Source organism: Aythya marila (genome assembly GCF_965140915.1).
Source record: "Aythya marila genome assembly, chromosome: 9".
Lineage (NCBI taxonomy): Eukaryota > Metazoa > Chordata > Aves > Anseriformes > Anatidae > Aythya > Aythya marila.
The window spans coordinates 6559359-6579713 of NC_139050.1; the positions used below are offsets into that span (position 1 = coordinate 6559359).

Consider the following 20355-nt stretch of genomic DNA (forward strand, 5'->3'; position numbering starts at 1 on the left):
GTTTGACACATGAAAATTAAAACCTGGTTGATTGTAGCTTTTTTTTTCTTTTTTCCCCGATTTTGCTTTTTGACAAGACTGTGTCAATCTCTGCAGGGTTACAGTGATGCTGGAAGCCCTGGCAGAGGGGTGGACAGACCTGGACCCCATCAGCCTGCCATCACCCGGCAGCCCATTGGGATCTTGCGGTCCAGCCCAAGGCCAGCTCCTACTTCACTCTCTCAAATGCTGGCAGCTCCCCACGTGCCCTGCAGCTCCTCCGTTCAGGTGACTGTCACCCCATGGCCATTGGAAATGGCGCCGTGGGGTGGGGCTCACGCCAGCGGTATTCAGGCACAAGAGGCCCCTCACAGCACAGGCCCCGTGCTGCCCCTGAGGGAAACCACAGGCCCAATAGCTGAAAGTTTTACAAAAATTAAGGGTGACAAGCAGTCAGTCCTTCATGGAGAGGGAAGTTTCAATCCTATCCTGTGGTTTCACAGAAATAGCAGGACACAGAGGTACTGCAACAACCATTAATTCCCGTTCCCTGCCAGTAAGAACTCCTGCGCGCTGCCAGAAGTACCACAGAGGCACAATAAGCCCTTGCAATTAACGAGCCCTGTCTATCTGCGTGTATTTAAGCTAGCTGCCTTCCTCCCTACAACAACCACTTCAGCATGAACGTCTGGCTGGTTCCATTCCCCTATTAAATGCAAAATATTTTTATCGCTCTTCTGCAAGCTGATGCATTTTAATGTTCTTCCTTACCAAAAACCCAATTACCACATGGCAGACGGAAGGAGAAGTTGTTAATTAACAGGTAAAACTTTCCATAAACCTACTTAACTGTGGGTTAGCATCTAAAGTGTTGGGAACACAGCTGAGAGCACAGTAATTGCTGACAAGTGTCATCTCACACCAGCTCTATTACTGTGTAATAGCCATCATTTAAATGCCTACAAAAGACGTTTCAGCAAAAAGATACCTCTCTGGCGCTTGGGATAGGAATAAGAACACACTCAAGACATTATTGGGGCCCACTTGACAGCCAGTGATGTCAGCGGACATTAATTATCCTTCTGATGCCTGAATTATGCTTGTAGGAATGTAGCAGAAGAGGTACACTGAGGCCTGTTACTTACTAAGGGGTTTTGTTTTCTTTTTTAAAATTAAGGAGACATTGAATTGGTCAAAAGCCTGTTGTAACTAGCATTGTCAAAGGAGAATATTAAATATGCAACCAGTTCAAAATGGAGAGTGAAGTTAGAAACCAGCGGACTGATACCAGTTCATCAGAAACTAGGCCTGGCTGCCTCGCTTTGCTCACCACTTTGAGGCAGACAGACTTGCTCAGGGAAGAAACAATTTTATCACTATTACTGCCATCCTTCCCCTTTTCTAAATCTGCAGAATCACTTTTTAGAACACTCTGGATTCCAAAATTTGAAAGTTTGGACTTGCCAGATTCAGTAGTCCCATAGGAGCGAGACAGCATGCCCTCTGTTTGTCCAGTTGCCGGCCCTGGGCCCTTGAATGTCCCGGTCACCTCACGCCCCATGTGCCTGCGCCCACTCGCAGACCTCTGCTCTCATCAGGAGAAGACACCTCAGGCACGCAGGCCCCTGCGACTTACGGTCCTCATACCAGTTGCCTGGACTGCGTAGGCCTCACGTGCACACAGAATAGAGTCCTCTCATCCAGAAAAAAAAAATGGTTAGAATTGGAGCTTAATACAACGACAGGACATACTGCAGCGATCAGGCACAGGGCACAACCAAACAAGCGTACTGACCACCAAAGTCTTTTCAGGCAACTAACCCTTTTTGTCCCTTTATCCTCTCCTCTATTTTCTCTTGCTCATTCCTCCTCAAATAACCTTGCTTCCTCCTTTTCAACAGCTTTTGTTCCTGCCCTATGCATCCCACAACAGGTTTTGTACAATCCAAAGATGCTTTTCTTCTGCTTGCCTGTACCCTAAGTAGGCAGCGACACCCCTCCGGTAGTGAGGTGCTCTGCAGAGTCTTTTCTGTTGACTTCATGGTTTCACGTCTGGACAATGGGGCTAACCCCTCTCCTGTGCCCGACTTGGGAGTAATCAGTGAACAGTGTGCTGTTTCAGGAGTTGGGGTTCCTCACTGGTTTTATACTCCTCTGTGTTCACAGAGATGAGCCCTTTATCACATAACCTAATAAATATCTTGACTGCAGTGAAAAGGGGATTGGATCTTGGCTCAAGATCCAGATGAACATCTGGAATCTGTAACTTGAAATCCACCTGTTGTCTCCTCCATTCCCTTTCCTCTCTCTATTCACTGAAAGGCTTTGCTTCTTTGGCAATGTTGATGTGAACACTGAGGATCAGTAAAAGCAATATTTAAGCTGGCCTTATACTGAGATGAGATTTTGGTATGCTTAGAACAGCCTCCTGTTGTACCTGCTCTGGTGCAGATTCATGTGAGTGTAACAAGAGAGACTGTATTTTCTATTTCTGCTATTTCTACTTTTATCATGTTTGTCCTGTTGTGGAAGGGCCTTCAGCAGCAACAGCTTCAGCCCTTAAACCCCCCTCTGCTCCCACGTTCCCCAATAACCTTTTTTCAATGACTGACACAAAGATTTAACCCCCCCCCCCCCCAGAAAAAAAAAATAATATATATTAGAATGAAATCTGGACTGTCTTAGATTTCAAATGACATCAACTTTTACTCTTTATTTATTATTATTTCCTGATTTTTTTTTAATATAAAAGTATATGAAGAGCTTTTGACAACGATTTCTCCCCACACACCTCCCCCCCCTCCCCCCCAAAGGGCATCCCAAATGAATAGCTTAAATGTAGGGCTAAATCACTTTTGAAAATGGCTGTCCAGGACTTTTGGAAACAACAGGCTTAATGGTATTTGTGTTCAGTTTGAAGGAACAACATCCCAAGCAATCCTCTCAGTTTCTGTCCTGTGAATGAAGCCCTGGGTGAACAAAAGCCCTGGCAAGGGAGACATGGGATTCTTATGCTAGAAGTGTTTACAGAAATGATCTAAGGTCAATGGTAAGAAGTGCACCTCGATATACTGTACAACCTCTAACAAGAGCCAAGTAACTGAGGCTAGCCAATTGTTTAAATGTCAGTTCTAATATATTTGGCTTTCAGTCAGTGTTTTTAAGAACCTCAGAGGGGGTGTTTCTTCGGAAGTCAACACCTGCCTGGAAATGGCTCAGCAGTGCAACCTGCACTGGTTACTGCCTAGCAGAAGGATAAGAGAAGGATTTTCCCCCTTCTCTTCTCTGCAGCAGTAGCTGACTCTTCTGGCTTCAGAAGTCAGGCTGTGGGCCAGCACAGGACAAGCCTAACTGCATAGACACAATGTGCTGGGCCTGATGCATGATGGATCCCTATGGATGCCAATCTTTCTACTGTATTGTGACACTAGTCACAAATTTCTCAGAAATTGGAGGGGTTGGGGAGGAGGAAAGGATGGCTATTCCCCAATTATCCAAGGGGAAAGTGAGGCTAAAGGGAGAGTCAAGAGCTGAAACACACTGCCATCAATAAATCTATGGGTGGTCTCTAACAAGAAATACACAAATACAAACTAATTGCAATGTGTCAAGGGAAAGACACCACTGATAGGTAAAACATTCACATTCATCCTGCTCCATGGAAGGGAATGCTAACGAAAAACATCTTATCAAAAGTACGAACAATACTTATATTACAGTGCTGGTGACAGTGGAATCAACCACAGAAAGACAGAAAATCCCGGTAAGAAACACAACAATCCATTGCTTACATGCACAACAGACAGCATTTCAGTTGTATGATACTTTCAAGCTTACCACAGAGAGATAGGGGCCACATTGTTTTGATTTGTTCTCATGCTTTAAAGATTATAATGTTAGTTGTGATGTGAGAAAGGGAGAGGGGGAAATGGGGCATTGACTACATGCTAGCTTCTGTTAGAACAACTAGACTGCATGGAAGAAGCAGTCAAAAAGTTCTGTCCCTCAGTGTACTAAGTCTTGTGCCTCAGTTTACCACCTTGGAAACTTAAAAACAAAACAAAACAAAAAAGTAGAATTCATTTACCTGAGATATATGTTCTGAATTGCTGCATCTCATTACATATTTATGCCATAAATAAGATAAAAAAATGAGTAAATAAGATGCCATAAATCCACATTACTGTTCGGTCATAAAAGATCAGAGAGAATCTAACTGGCTCTTCTATTTCTTCCTTTCAATTGTTTTAAACCTAAGTTCTCTGCAGGAAGCGTCCAAATACTGTCAAGAACAGTTGTGCTTCCAAGGCAGTAGTGGAACTGATATTGACTGTGCAATTCAAAGCCTGTCATATCCCACCTACTTGAAAAATGACACAGCACACACACGTGGCATGGCTCCTTTCATGTGGAAAAGGGAAAGAAATCAAACCACAAGGCAACCAAACCACCAGAGACCAAAACAGCAAACTGTCAGGGAAACATTCTGCTTTATAATCCCATACACTATCAGCTTTATTAACTTCAAAACTCACTCTGCTGAAAAGAGTAGGGCTGAATGGAATACACGGGGCAGCGAAGCTGTACTGGCCTGGAGAATACACTTAGGTTCAGCAACATGACCTACTTAAAATAGCTGTCACAGTTATTATTATCCCCACTTCACCCCACAAGGTTTTGAGCATCTTGTATAAATAACTGTCCACTTAAGAGTGGAAAATTGAGGCCTCTTTTCCAGTCTGCAGGATGAAAGCCATCTGCAGCTTACCTGTTGTTAACTCTACTCTTCCACTGTGTTGCAATTTCAGAGCAAATACATTTGCTTTTTTGTTGTTGTTGTTGTTGTTGTTGTTTTGTTTGTTTGTTTGTTCCCCTTGGTTAATTCACATGAAACCACTTTTGTGTAACAGAAACTCCACAAGAGGGCACCCTATTTCTTTCTTTCATCAAATCTCTCCGACAGCATTTTCAGATAACTTTCTCTCTGTGTTACTACTTTGCACCCAAATATTTTGCATTTAGATGCCTTCTCAGACTCTCCTAAATAAAAAATACAAAACATGAGAGCTCAAAGTAAGTAATTTGGCATTCCCAACGTTCAGGGAATATTTAACTGAAGCTTTCGTAACTACCAGAACTGAAACAGAAGGCAAAATACGGGACTGCACATCAGCACTGCACTGAACAATTCCACCTCCTTAAACACAGCAGAATTTTACACGTAACAAAGAAGCAAAGCTGAGAAAGACAGGAATGAGAAATTAAATATCAGTTCTCATTATCCTCCAAGGATAAAGAGAACTCTGGCAAGAGCAAGTGCAATTTTGCTGTCCTGCAGAAAAGCTCAGTATGGAGAACAGCTGCAGTATCCACCAATATCCACCATCTCAGGGCTTCTTTGAGCTCTAAAGTAAGAAATCCATCCAAACTCACGCACACTCCAGCTTACGGCTGCATCTCAAAACCCCTATAACAGACAAAGGGAATTTTTCTGCACAGGGAAATGAAAACAAAGCACTTCTGTGGTCTGTCTTCAGATGATGAAAAGTGATGCTGCTCCTACCTCGGGCTTTTGAAGGTACCAAAACTGGCATCTGCAGAAGCTGTTAAGGATTCAAAACTGCTAAAGAACAGATGTGAAACACCAATAGCATGCCTGTGGTAACATTTTCTGCACTTCAGCATCATTCCTATAAATGGCCACCAAAGAGCATCAGAGTTCCAACAGGTAACACTCTGAAGAGCTAGAGCTGCCTTTTGCAGACAGCTCAAAAATTCTTTGGAGCATTTGATGTTTATTTTAGACAAATGGTCTAGTTAACAATTTATACAGAAGTGAGCTCAAATTTAGTATTTTCTCTTTCTGTTTGCCCTCCAGCACACAATCACAATGATTACAGTCAGTTCCTTATAGACAAAAAGAAAACTTTTTCAGAAGTTATACATTTTAATGAGATAAAGCAGACCCAAATTTGCTATTGTCATTTCTAATTTGATATTGATGAAGTATTCACCTGCTTCTCCTCAGATTGGGAACCGGAACATATGAAGCACTACAGTGAGCCAATGCAGAAGTTATTGGCACTACAAGCAGCTTAACAAAATACACTTAAGCTTGTTATCGCTAACAGCTAAGGAAGTCAGAATAAATATATCACACGAGTATACAAAGAGTCCCCAAATTTTTATTTAAAGAAACGTGTTCAAATACAGCATTGAAAACAGAGAGTGGAATACCAACAGTTAGAGAACCTATGCTTAATTACGCTTTCTTTGATAAACTAGCACCACTGAATCACACGTCACAGACTAAATTATTTCTAGATGTGTAAAAAACCTCCAGAACTATAAAATTTCTATAGCGTCTATTAAAAATTGGTTCTCAACTTACTACTCCTAAAGAGATGAAATTGGTTTGAATACAAGTTTTCATACATACTCGTTGCTCGTTACCCATAAAAGACAGTTTATACTTAAGTCCGCACATCCTGATCAAGGGAAAAAAACATCTAAAAGTCAGCTTTTCACAGCTCTTTACAAACTGAAGTAGTAAGAAAGTTCTACTGTGTTATAAATACACACAGTGCAATATGTACAAGTCTGATCATACAAAATAAGAGCTTCCTAGTCCATAAAAATACTAAGTCAGCTACAAAATTCTTAGTGTTCAGCCAAGCTGTCTTAAGCAGCCACGATATCAAATTCCTAAAACTGTTTTGTTTATAGCGCAGCAGCTTGAGCACGTTCACAATGGGAAAGAGCCCAACACTTCCCTGTAAGACTGATTTATAATGCTAATTTCCCACTCAGATTTAGCAGTAATGTTAGTGTTTGCTATCTACTTCATTGTCACAAGACCTTAACATATTTCTAGATTGTGTTTGAACTATTCAAAGTGCTGAAAGTGCAATCAATAGAGTTTTGCACACATTTTCCAGTACACCCTTCTCTGATACAGGTAACAAAAGTCTCGTATTTGTAGGTCTGTGAGGTCAAAAAGGCACACACTTATTTGTACATGCTCAGGTACGTATGCACAGGTAAAGGTAAACAGTTTGCTTTAAAGACCTGTCCCTAAATATTAAAATGCTTCTATTTGAGTAGGGAGCTTTAAGAATATCTTACAAGGGGTTTAACACAGATGCCTGGAATTTTATAAATATCCTGATACAGCTGCTTAAAATGATTGAAAGTTGATGGTAAAAAAAAAAAAAAATAAAATAAAAAGATTTTTCTTGTTTTTAAACTCACGGTATCCAAGTATTGCTCTGGAATATAGAGAAAATCAGTCTGTGCTCTGTCAGTCTATCAGAGAAAGTCCAAGGCTACAGTAACTCATGTGGTTTATCGGTTCATGACAGTTAACACAGCATATGTGAGCATACACAGACATAGCACTCCCTCAATATTTGTTCTTCTACTGGAGACCACCTACAGTTTGAATGAAAATAAAACTATTTGAAGAAGGTTTCAAGCAACATCCTTTTGTACTTACAGGTACAAGAAACAACAAGACCAAACTGTGCCTCAACCAAAATACAGACTTTCACTTAAACAGAAGTTAAATATTTTCACTTTCCTTGCCTACAGTGGTCTTCTACGACACGCATCATAATAACTAGTGCTGTTAAAAACTAAAAACATATCCCTCTTGACAAAGCTAACAAATTTTTCTAGTGGGCACATAGGCTTGCTGGAACGTTTATAATAATCCTTGCAAAATGAGGTCTGGAATGTGACATCAGCACCATTGTACAGGATGCGGATAAAGTGTTCTTTGGGTCTCTTCCCATCCTGCCACAGCTCAAAAACTAATCTGGCAGCGAATCGTGGAAATCTGGCCTCTGTAATGCCCAAGGCACTAAGAACAGGTGACAACGTGACATCATGTGCAGAGTAAAGAACAAATACTTCTTCTTTCTTGCCTTCTGCAATACGCTGCAGCCGATTAACAGTCTGGTTGAGAAGAGGATGAGTGGCCAATAGTGCATACAGGAAATAAAGTTTCTTTTCCTGTCGTTCTCTCTCATCCTCCAACTGATGTCTTTTGATTACTTTGAAGTGTTCCATACCAATGCAGCCAGTTTTGGTACAGGGAAAACTGACATTGTGGCAAAAATAGCACAAGAGAGAATCTATTGGGTTAGAAGCTCTCAGCTGCCTTGTGGGAATGCCAACTATCTTGGCCATATCCACATATATCTTCTCCAAATCATTGTTCTTCACCCGTAAACTGTACTGCCTGCGCTGTTCCTCTTCTAGGTAGTGGTTTCGCATAGGACAGTCGCAGCTTCCAGAACAAAAAATGGTGCTCCACTGATGCCTCATGTAAATTTTCTTCCAGTCAAAATCTGGCAAAAAACTGTAGAGCAGCGCCAGCGCACTCTGCAGGGTTCGACTCTTTCCCGTTGTCTCCAAGTAGAGCTGTTTTGCTGTCCAGTCGCTCAGAAGCAGTTTATGTTTGTTTATATAAATTTCTCGCAATAGTTGTCCATTTCGCAAGTGCTGTACAACGCCTGAAAGAGAATTTTCATTTTTATTAGTTAAAACACATGATTAGATTCTTCTGAGTTTTAGAGGAAATAAAAATACAGTTATTGTCCTACTGTTAAATGCATGGTTAGTTAAAAAGTTATGAACTGGACTTCACCCGTGCTCGACTACTATGAAAACCACAGGAAATTAGATACATGCTATTCTTTCAGTATCTCTTGGACTCTAGGAGCTAATCTGACATGCAGATAGAAAAAGCTAGTTCCATAAAATTAGCTTAAATCTTTAGCAGTTTAATATTTGTTCTTTGGACTAGAAACACAGGACTAAATGGATGTACCATGACTATAAAAATAGGACAGTTATGACAGTAGATTCAGACTGCACCTGAGTCAGCTTTCCAGACAGGCCATGAATGCTGGGCTCCCTGCGCATTTATAGGAGGCAATGGAAGTACCAGCAGGCAGGAAATGAATACACAGAATGTAAGCCAGCATACAAACTCATAAAACTGTACGGTGAGGTGTGGCAATGACATCAGGCTTCCCCATCTTCCTTCAGGAAGTATGCAAATTGCTTGGGAGTTCTTTATTAATGCTTTGGCTTTCCCCAGCTGGAATGGAGGAGGGCATATATCCTTCTCCTACACCAAAACCTCTACTCCAGAATACACCTTGCTTAGATTATTCTCTCACAGCAGCCAACAAATATATCTGAACCCATTACACACCAGACCATTTGTATAAATTTCTCCAGGCAATAGGAGTCCCAAATGCTACCTCAGTCCAGCTGTGCAGAGTGATGAACCCCGTTTTACATGCAACCTGCTATGTCAGTGGGAGTTATTTAGCAATCTCACAAGACGCCTCCTGAGGTCACTTTGCAAGACTTAACACTGATGCCTAACAGGTATTTCCTCTAGAGGGGCAAGAGAACATGAGGATTTGACAGGCATTTTTTGGACTCAAAAATATAGGGGAATCTCTGAAAGACAACTAGCAAGAGGGAAATGGTAGTAAACCCCAAAATCTTCGACACTGATTTCATTCTGTCTGGTCTCTAGACCTGTTGACTACTCAGATCCATTGCAATATGCTCCTTCAGCCACTGGTACTTAGGAAAAAAAGACTAACAGTTAAGGTGTGGGAAAGACTAACAGCAAGGTGTGGGATCAAACGGAACAGACCAATGTTAAAATTGAAAAGATGCAGGATAAAAGTACCATTAATGCAAAGTTTCACATACATAACAGAAGAGAAAAATCAACATATGATTAACCCTTTTCACAATCACATTTCTGTCCAGTTGTGCAAGAGTTATATTTCTTCATGCTTATGGGCAAGCACTTGTTATTTCTGAAGCACTGGTGAATACATTAAGAAGAAGAAGAGCAGCAACCAAATACACTGACTTTGACTTCTATCATCAGTTCAGCTGGTTATTCTGGGTAGAAAATATGAACAATTCTGAGCTGTGTAACCTCTGCAAATCTGTTTCTTAAGGAGTTATTTCTATACCTCTCTCATGCTTACCTTTTGTTCCCCTCATATTTTCCATCATCTGCTGACAGCAGTCCCAGATCCTTCCCAAATGCCCCTTTTACCACAGCCCTGTTCCCAGTCTGCCTCTCCAGTCCCAGTCCCCTTGTCCCTGTCATTAATCCCAACAGCCCAGCACCACAAAAACCCAAGCTCTTCGCATGCTTCCTTCTATGTGCTCCTCTCCCTGACTGCAGCACTTCCAGTTACCTCCCATCTCCCTGCTCTCTTGGTGTGGACAGACTGCATGAAGCACACATTCACTAGCAGAGGTCAGCAGCCTCTCTCTCAGCAGTATTGAGGAAGTCTCAAAGCTTTAAGTGCTGGCATTTCTACCCTTTCTCCCAATAACTAAGTTCATCAGGAATGACAGATATAAGTGAAAAACTCCATTTTCCTGTGGTAAAAATATACATAAAGAGGCCAGAAACCAGCAGCCCAACAAATATCAGCTCAGCCTCCTTAATGCTCGTGAAACTTTGTATAAAGCTAAGGAGAAAAAAAAAAAGCAAAAGCAAAAAAAGCAAAAAGCACCAGATGTTAGAAATAGTTATTCTCCTTCCCTAATACAACCATCAAATTTGTCTGCTACATCTGAATCTCTTGCAGTGGACACAGTCACATCACAAATGAAAACTGGCAACCAAGTGTTCCAGTGCCCTTCTGACTCACTAACTCATCAGCAGGAGATTACCAGGTCTTCCTCAGGAGGGATGGAGCAATGTCATTTTTCACACGGGTGACAAAGCAATTTTGTGGTGGAGGGCAACATCAATGAAAGTTGCTGTAACTTGTTAAAAATAAAGTTAGAAAAGATGTCAAGGGTGATCAATCTGTAACAGAACGCAGGCAGGCTACACGATAATGTTCAGTTTCTAGAACTGCCACTACTTTTCTGGTAGAGTTTAATACTTTATTCATACCCCAGCAAAACCTAGGCTATGACCAACATGAGGGGCTTCCCACAGAAAAGCATTTATTTCAATATGAAGAAAAATAACAGAGATGGTTTCAAGTGGACTGTATTTACAGAGCAGAGTGAAATGTAAAGCTGATGTGGAAACTTACCCGTCTGCGTAAGCTCTCCCATCTCGCAGAAGGAATGGCTAGGGTAACGAGGCAGGCTGCTGAGGGTACCATCCATTTGGGCTGCAGACCCTTTGGACATGTGTTTGATGAAAGCTTCCAGCTGAGGATGAGAGGGTTTCCTAAAGAGGTAAACCAAAATGTGAAAACTTCCAAAAGCATATGGAAAAACAGCTCAAAGAGTGAAATATTCTAAGAATGTCAGCTCAGAAATTTCATGGTGAGATGTTATTTCCCACTGAGACAACATCTGCTCTTACTCAAGACTTTTGCAAGCATGCAGAAGAAATCTAACCACTTCATACCAAAGAGTTATGGGGAGACACATGTCTTGGCATGTTAAAATTATGATACCTTTCAGAAAATGATTTTTTTTTTTTTTTTTTTTGAAAGAAGTAACACTTTTGTGATTTTTAAAAATTTAAATCCTTGGGGGCAAGAAAGAACAAACATCCAGTTTCTTTAACGACACAGCCAAAAGCACTAACAATCTAAAGGGGTTCAACTGACCAGTACTGTAAGTAGGCGATCTTGTGGGAATTCTCAAGTTTTGTGACATACAATGCTGACTACAATCTCAGACTTCAGGCTTCAAATCGAAAAGCTTGTAGCCTCCTCAATCACACGAAACCTGCAAAGTAGTGTCCAGTGGCACCAACTGAAAATAGAGCCCCCTATTTTGGGGGTTGTACTACTATCCAAGAAGAAAGAGTCCAGCACTGCTGGACACCTTAAGTGGATAAGATTAAATCAAACTAGGTCCTAGGTTAAGAAAAAAATATTTATGGACTACTTAACATAGCTAATTCACACAGCCTCCACGGTTGATAAAACATGATAGAAAATTAGAGATAAAGAGATGAATCTGATGAAACAGCAACACCAAATTGTCCGTTTTATTCAACCTTGTTGAATACATACTACTTCAAAAGCAGTAATTAAAGTTGCCCATATGATCAAACCGCATTCTGCGAATGTAACTCAGACTTCTGACTACAGACGTGAATACCATCTCATTAATGGCAACAAAATTTTTCAAATCCAGTACGCTGCAAGTGCCTGTGCAAGCACTCCATAAGCATCCATTCCATCTCCCCTACTGCCAATGCTGCCTCTGAGCAAAAAAGCACAGCTTAGGCAGAACCACCCCTCTGCACAGCCGTAGCACATAACACAACTTCATTCCTGCATTGTTCCTCAAACACAAGATTTGCTAAAAAGAATGTTATGAGAAAAATATACATACATACATATATATACACACATATATTTGCCTCTTTAAAATGCTTCCTTCACACCTTAAAAGAACAAAACAACAACAACAAAAAACAGTAGTTTGAGCCTTTGCTAATTTGACACTTCAGCAATGACCTAAGGAACCTGGGAACACAGAGTACCAAGAAACCTCTGTACCTGGCCAGTGCCCCAGACAGCATGGCATGTCATTGGCATGGTCCTTGGCAGGACAATGCAGCAATGTGACCACTTTGCCCCTTTTTGCACACGCACAGATAATCATTGCGGAAAGCTGGCTTGCCCAACACAGCTTGATAGAGACTGGGAAGAAAAGGCTATTGCAGAGCTCCATAGCCTTGCCCTGAGAATGCTGGATTTTCACCCCTGTATTTGAGTTTATTGATTTTAATGCAAAAGTAATAACAACAACTGACTGTAAATGCCCCCACAATGCAAGGAAACGATACAATTGGAAAAGAGGATACAAGCAAAAAGTCCAGGTTAACTCACTGAAATAGAATCCAAGCCATTGAAAGCATGTTTAAGACCTCCTGAACTGTTTTGCAGCCTTCAAATACAAGATCGACTCCAGTTTGTTGGTGTATGGTTGTGCTTAAAATGGCATATGCAAAAAATGCTCCAAACAATGCAATCAAGAGGGATTTAAACTGAAAATAATCATAATAAAAAATCTGACCCCACTGTCACAACAGAACTTCACCTAAGCAGTGTTTCATTTGTTAAAAGTCAACACTTAGATTTTACAAATAATTGAAAATGCATGACTTAAGTCCCCAGACAACAATACACATAGCATTGTACTTCAAGACTATCTTTCCCCACCCCAGTTAAACACTATTATTCCTTTTTCACCTCTCCTCTGTGAAGAAATGTTCTGTGTTATCCACACACAGGCAGAGGTACACAGCCACCTCCTTACTCTCGTGTAGAACTAAATCAGAAACAGTACAGCAATCCATTTTTGCCCCAGATGGTTGCCATTTTAATTGGACTTTTATCCTGAACAGTGATCTGTTTGTTTGTTTGTTTTTTGATGTTGCTCACAAGAAAATTGGAAAAAGTATTTTTTTTTTTAATTTCCAAGTAATTTGGAAAAAAAATAAATTTTGTCAAAGAACTTTTACAGCTGTTGGGGCTGTATATTTATTTCTCACATTCACAATTTGATAGAAATATGTTCTGTTTTGATACAAAAGACTCAGATCTAAAGAAACTTCCTGAACTACAGAAACCACAAGAGGGAGCAACACAACTACTAAAGTGTAAGTAAGTGTCTGAATATCTTGGTCCTGACAAATTTTGATTCCATGCTTACATAGAAGAGCCAACAGAGAATCTCTTAAATGAGAAAGGACCTACTACAGAGCTATGCCCACAGCAAGTATATACAGGACATCTCATACAAAACAGTCCTTCATTCAGCAGAAAGGTAGGCCTTTGAAACTATGTCATCTTACCATTTTATAAAATTTGAATTTGCCAGTATTTAATTTACCTTCATGAGAGAGAAGAAAACAACAACAACAACAAAAAAGGACAACTATCAAACTTACAACCTTCTTGAAAAGAAAATGTTATTCTAAATTTTGGTACAACTGCCAGTAAGACAAGGGTTAAACGAACAAAATGAGAGGAAAATATTCAAAAGTTTGGGATTTCTTTAATATTTTTTTTTTTTAAACTTCAAATTAAAAGGAAAACCAGTCAAATTATATTTTAAATTCACAGCTGCTTCTGTATAGTATGATTTTAATAACCCAAAAAAAGATTAATACTTGAGAAGCAGAGCCATGTAAAAGGATTTGTTGCCTTCTGCATCAGTTGAGGCTTCCTATTGTACAAAGCACACATTACAAAGCTTAATCCAGTTTCCAGATGTGAATTTTAAAAACAACTTCTCGGGCATTTTGCTATTTTCACAGCCCAGCAGTGAAAAATGGAAGAATTAAGTTGAGAATATTAAATAAATCCATTAACAAATGGCTTTTTAAGCTTATACAGATACAGCACATCTATGGCTGAACAACAGAAAAGTTTAGATTTTTTAAACTTTTGCACTTCGTATAGCTCTAAACATGAGCAAAATGTCAACCAATTTTCCTTATTGTTTTACCTAATTAGCAAGTTCTGCAAATACGTGCATGAGAAAACAAAACAAAAAACAACACAAAACACAACAAAAACTGCACTATCCATCATTCTGCTTCATTTGCTGCTTAGGTTACAAAAACCTGCATTTTACTGGAACCAGACCTAGACCGATGAAAATCAGCACTCACTTGTGGGAAGGAAGAACAAAAAGAGGGAAGAAAATCATTTATCAGTGCACTGCAAAAAGATCACTCTAAAAAGTGTCAGGCAAGTCCAACGAGTATCCAGAACTTGATAAAATTTACATTCCAATGTATTAATATAGCTTTTCATATATGTATGTAGATGCAAGTTGCTTAACTTCATAGCTTTTATTTATTTATTTATTTAAGTGAGCACAAGTTAAACACATGCTAGCAGAAACAAATTAAAAAATTGACCGTTAGGCACATTTCTGTACACAAAATGAAAGCTTACTACTTGTTAAATATATTTAAGGGAAAAAAAAAAAAAAAATCAGACAACAGAAGTACGAGCCATTCTGCCTGAATGGGACAGACATCTCAGGCTGTAGTACACTTCTGTTCCTAATGTCATTGTCACATCTGCAACACAATTCTGAATACACCAGCAATTCTCCTGATTAACCGCATAAAGCTGAACAAACAATTCTTGCTGTTAAGAAAAATAATTTTTTGTTGTTGTTGCTACACCACTTACTAACTAACAAATGACTCCCCATCCCCACCCCAAAATTTCCCCTTTATCCAGAATACGAATCCTGCTGTTGCACTGGCCAATTTACCGATGCCGCAGGAGACAGAGTATCTAGGCAACACAGCTCAGACTGCTGGGACCGTCTGAGCTGCAAGCAAAGAAAATTACTCAGTTGTATAGTTGAAAAGACTGAAATATCCTTAAAATTGTATTCCCATATAAGTTATAAGAAAATAAAAGTGGATTAAAAAGACACCTACTGTAATTTGCTGGACACTATGACAGTAGATTTCTGCACTTGGGGATGTATGAATACAGTAAGTATTTCAAATTTTGTCAGAACAGGGAATGGCTTATTATTTAACATCACTAGTAATAGCCATACATTTTCCTGGTTTTGAACGTTTATTTCCTATTTTTCACAAATGTTAAATTGCCTTTTAAACATTTTATTATGCAATAATGAAGTATCTGTAACAAAACTGAGGATGTTATTTTTTGCTTGAATATTAAATTCACCTTTTTTTTTTTTTTTTTTCCTTCAAGTAAACACTGGAGAGTAGATCCCAGATTTAACAGTGCAGTTTTCACACACTAGCATTAATGTGGACCAATATTTAAACCCTTATTCAACATTTAAGTATCTTATTTCGTAAAGGACTTAAAAAGCTTTAATATTAAAATATGACATCATCTCCTCATTGCTACACTGGAGCCTGTGTAAGTGAAAAGATAAAGCGGTGCTCGGACTGTTCGAGTGCATGGAAGCCTTTTTTGGTAGAACCATTTCTCCAAGCAAAGGTATCTTTGTTTAATAAGTAAATAAATACAACTTAAAAATATTTTTAAAAAATCAGCATGAAGACAAACGTCTGATTTTCCATCACCTATGCCAGACTGGAGTTAGTTCACTGAGCAAGAAGAAAACAGTCTGTGCTTCTCAGGGCTATTTGTCCCTGGACCACTCAAAAATATATTACCAATGATTTATATTGTCTATTTGTGAAAGTTTTTCATCCATTGTAATCCTTTCACATTCTTTCCTACCAAAGCTATTGGAGCACTAAACCACAGCCTTATTTCTATTGTGTATAATGAAGTACAGTTTAAGCCTTGTTTCAAACATGATGTTCAACAAACCACAGCATTCAATCTGTCCTCTGACTCATTAAGCTTAATACTCCTTTGAACCACCTACAAATTTGAGGCTACAGATCTATGAAAATTGCAAGGTTAATCTAATTAAGATGAAGTACGGTCTTTAAGAAACAGATGTGGAAAGATATTATCTAGAAAAGACCACATGCAACTACAGTTTATTTTTTAATAATTGCACAAAAATAGAAGAGTGGCACAAATAATATAACCTCACCACCATATCAGGTGCTACAGATAGACAAAATACATTTGTCAAGGTTATGATTAAAAGAGAGATTGCAATAGAAGACTAATTATTGAGACCAATTGCTAAACAGTCATTTATTTAAAAGCTAAAATGGAATAGTTAATCCAACAGAAAATGACCAGTTAGCAGATTACGGATGCTTATCAAAATTGAGGAGAGGTAATCTTTTTATTCCTCTTACCTCTGTTACTGCACAGTGCTGTCCTCTGACAGCATTGCGCTCTGGAACTGTGCAGGAGATCTACATGCCTCAGCAAAGAACTTGTGGTCGTGGACATGATTACACTAGAGATAGATTTTTTTTCCCCATAAGAAAATCTCATTTATCTATGCAAATGTCACTTTTTTTTAAAGCAAACATAAAATTTGCAAGAGCTAAGAGGGCCAATCTTCTGACAAAGAGCTGCAGAAACCTCAGCATGTCCGTCACTGGGCAAGTAAAGGGATGCCAGGGACACACCAAGCTTCCGACAAATGAACATCACCTCCCCGTAGTTGTGTCACGCCGGATTGCGTCTGCTAACTGCACCAAAAGCAAATCCATTTGCTCTTCCACTTAAAAGGCAAAAATAATATTTTTGTAACTCCAAACAAAAGCTTTCTGTGAAGTTTTCTGTGCCTTCTGTGAAGGTCAAGTAGCCGAAATAATTCTTAGTCAGAGGACTATACTGTTTCTCTTTTAGAATGTAAGTGAATGAAAAGAGCCACTAAAACTAACAACGGATTACAGTAGTCTGCAGAAGAGATCCTAAAGACAGCATTAGTATTTGGGGGGGGGGGGGGGGGGGGGGGGGGGGGAGGTTTGTTTATTTGTAGAAGTCGTGCAGCTTGTACATCTTTATACCAAACTTTCCAGTGATCTGGTCTACTTCACTCCTCTTCCGAGTCTTTAGAGAAGTCAGAAGAGGCCCTGAGATCTTTATTCACCTGACTGTGGTCTGGTTCATGCTTTAACCTCAATCCACGTAAAATCCGCACCTGCTTTAGCTCACAATATACTACTCGCCTCTCTCATGCTTTCCTCTTTCATTTCTTGCAAGTTTCAAGACATGTTCATATTGAACCTGAAATTCAAGTATTTGTTACTAAAACTCGAAGAACATGACAATTAACCCAGCATACTATTAAGTTATAGCAGTCTTCTGAAATCGTTTTAGCATTTTCAAGAAAACATTTCTCCTCTATCTCAGATAAAAACCTGAGAGAAGACACATAGTGTACCTGTTATTTCTAACACTCAACACGTAAGGTACAAAGGGAAGGGAAGTGGGAGGTTAATTTATTCCCTCAAAATCAAACACCACAGTAAACAGATTTTCACTAACATCATTCTAATACTTTTCTTGGAGGGTGGGGGGAATACATGTATTATTCAGTTCCCCTTGGAAATTTACATCGAGAACAATGGAAATAATATTAATTGAAGTTTTAGGTGGAAGGAATCTCCAAAGCATTTAATCCGTTTGCTTATATTCATTCCACACTTGTATGTCACAATCCATAATTCGCAAAACCCAAGTGTGACCTCAAGGCTATTCTGCATATCCATCAAAAGTCCATGGGGCTGTAGCATAATCTGCTTAATTAATGAATTCCATCAGCTGAATGCCAAGTCGAATAAAGAAGTATGCTGCTCATATTCAGTCCGTTATCTGAAACTAACATACAGAAAGCTTAAACAAGCCAGACTTTTAATCAGACATCTCAACGTAATTATAGAGCATAAAGAAACCTCCAGTTCAAAGGTAGCAATTCTATAGCTTGTAGCACTCTCAATATAAATACATTTACAATCAAGCACCAAATTTACATCATAAAGGAATATAAGCCTAACAGCCAAACACAGCAAATAGTTTCCTGATGTTAAAATAATAAATATTCCATCAAAATAATGATAGAAGCCTTAACAATTGTATCTTTATTCAGAAAGGTCAGCTTTAACCCATCAGGAAACAATGGTACAGAGCCAACTCCTTTAATCTTTCTGCTGTCCTTTCAAAGTCAGCCAGGAGATTCATAAACTTTGTTCTCAAGGAGACAAAGTCTTTTTGTTCTCTACTCATTTTTACTGGTGGCGCATGGTAGTGGATATATGATTTGTACATTGATCTTCTCATGCTTCATAAATTAGTAACAGCCAGGGTCATCTATACTGCTGGCCTCCGCACATCCTGAGGCTGTGCCCTCTTAACTGCATTACTTGGCCGCTCTTGTTGGCAGTGGCAGAAGCTACACTACTGCCTTGCCCTTTTGTGGATAGTTGTCCTGATTGCATGGCTTTCACGCTGTTGTTGCCTGAAACTGCAGAAATACCTATAAAAGCTTTTCCAGCAAAAACAAAAACGAGGTCTCATGTGGCACTGTAATACTGAGAAACACCGCAACTCATCCAATGTTGTCACACCTCTGCAATAAAGATTTCTCACACACATTCTAACATGACAGATACCGAGTAAGATCAGAGGATCAGAGCCTTTAAGAACTCCAAAAGGAACCTGGATCATACCACTTAACTTTGTGCTTTATTCTGAAAATAATCTCACCCCTCAGAGGAGGATCATTAAAAATGTTACCACAGCTATTAACAAATTGTTCATTTTCCATCTTGTTAAATAAATTAGTTGGGCACACGACTCTATGGCTCAGATGTCTGTCTGCAAACTTGGTGTGGCGTGCTGCATCTCAGGCAGGCAGCGAGCTTGCAGCGGATGCAGAGCACTGCTGGGGTTGGGCACCTCTCAGATCAATTCAAACTTCTCTTGGAGGATGTTTGAGAATGCCAATTCTTGACAGAACAAATATTTGGTGGAAGTTGAAGTATGAATAAAGAAGAAGAGTCAACATAAAAGTAGGTGAAAGGTCTTTAAAAAAAAATGAACTACATTACAAGTGACTTGGGTCTTTATACATGTAAAACTTTTTCAATAACAGGAAAAAAAAAGTCCTTTATATTTGTGTTCATGACAGGCACTGGAAAAGTACTCTTTTCTAAAGACTTTGATACTTGCTTTAAACAGTAGATAATATGAGTACGTATATACACTAAAAATAACAAAATTAGAAGCTATTTTTATCTTCTCAATTCCAGTGCCATGTTTGCTATAAAAAGCAGATTTCTTCTGTCTACTTTTCCATGCCATTTTAATCTTAAGAAGTATTTATTTGTATATATTATATACAGAAGTGTATATTCATGGAATATTGTATAAGACTAAGAACAAACATAAAACATGTAAGATTTTTTTATTTAAAAGCACAGCTCTTCAATAGAGGCTTAATTTCACTAACAGAATGGAGAAGAGTATTACAGTTCAGGTGCAACTGAAACTTTGCATCTCTGTATGTGCACACACACGGGTTAGAACTGCTCAGCTTTCAAGCTTTTGTAGGGTCACCCCCCAGCCACAACAGTAGCTTGGTCAGCAATACGGCTATTTCTCAATTACACGTGCCAGGATAACATTAGAACACTGACAACAACTGAAGACAGCACTGCAACCTTGCAAATTTCAGGATCTTTATTCACAAAGGCAATTTCTTTTATCTTTACCTTTTTAAAGATAAAATCACAAGCGCTCTCGATGATAGGAGGCTACTGAAATTCTAAGGAAAATGGCCCATTAATTTATCAAGACAAGAAGTACGTACTTGATATATCTAATACTCAGAAAAGCACTTTCAGCGTGCCATTACATTTTCAGCTTGACAGAGCAAAGCTACTTCTGAATAATTCTACAAAAGAAAAGCAAGAACATCATCTCTCTTTAAAGAAAGAGATTCCATGCTTTT

General features: G+C 39.2%; 1 protein-coding gene across 2 annotated transcripts in view; it reads right to left on the reverse strand.

The window, feature by feature from the left end:
• Positions 1-6048: 6048 nt before the first annotated feature.
• Positions 6049-20355, reverse strand: part of PXYLP1 (2-phosphoxylose phosphatase 1) — a 54130-nt gene continuing 39823 nt past the window's right edge. Inside the window, exons 4-5 of one of the 2 annotated variants that reach the window (XM_082767662.1) lie at positions 11079-11218; positions 6049-8495 (exon numbers count right to left, since the gene is read on the reverse strand). In XM_082767662.1, the coding sequence (XP_082623788.1) occupies positions 7564-8495; positions 11079-11218 (1072 nt within the window). In that variant the 3' untranslated portion in view covers positions 6049-7563. The remainder of the gene's footprint in view (positions 8496-11078; positions 11219-20355) is intronic. The other variant, XM_082767661.1, reaches the window with a different exon arrangement.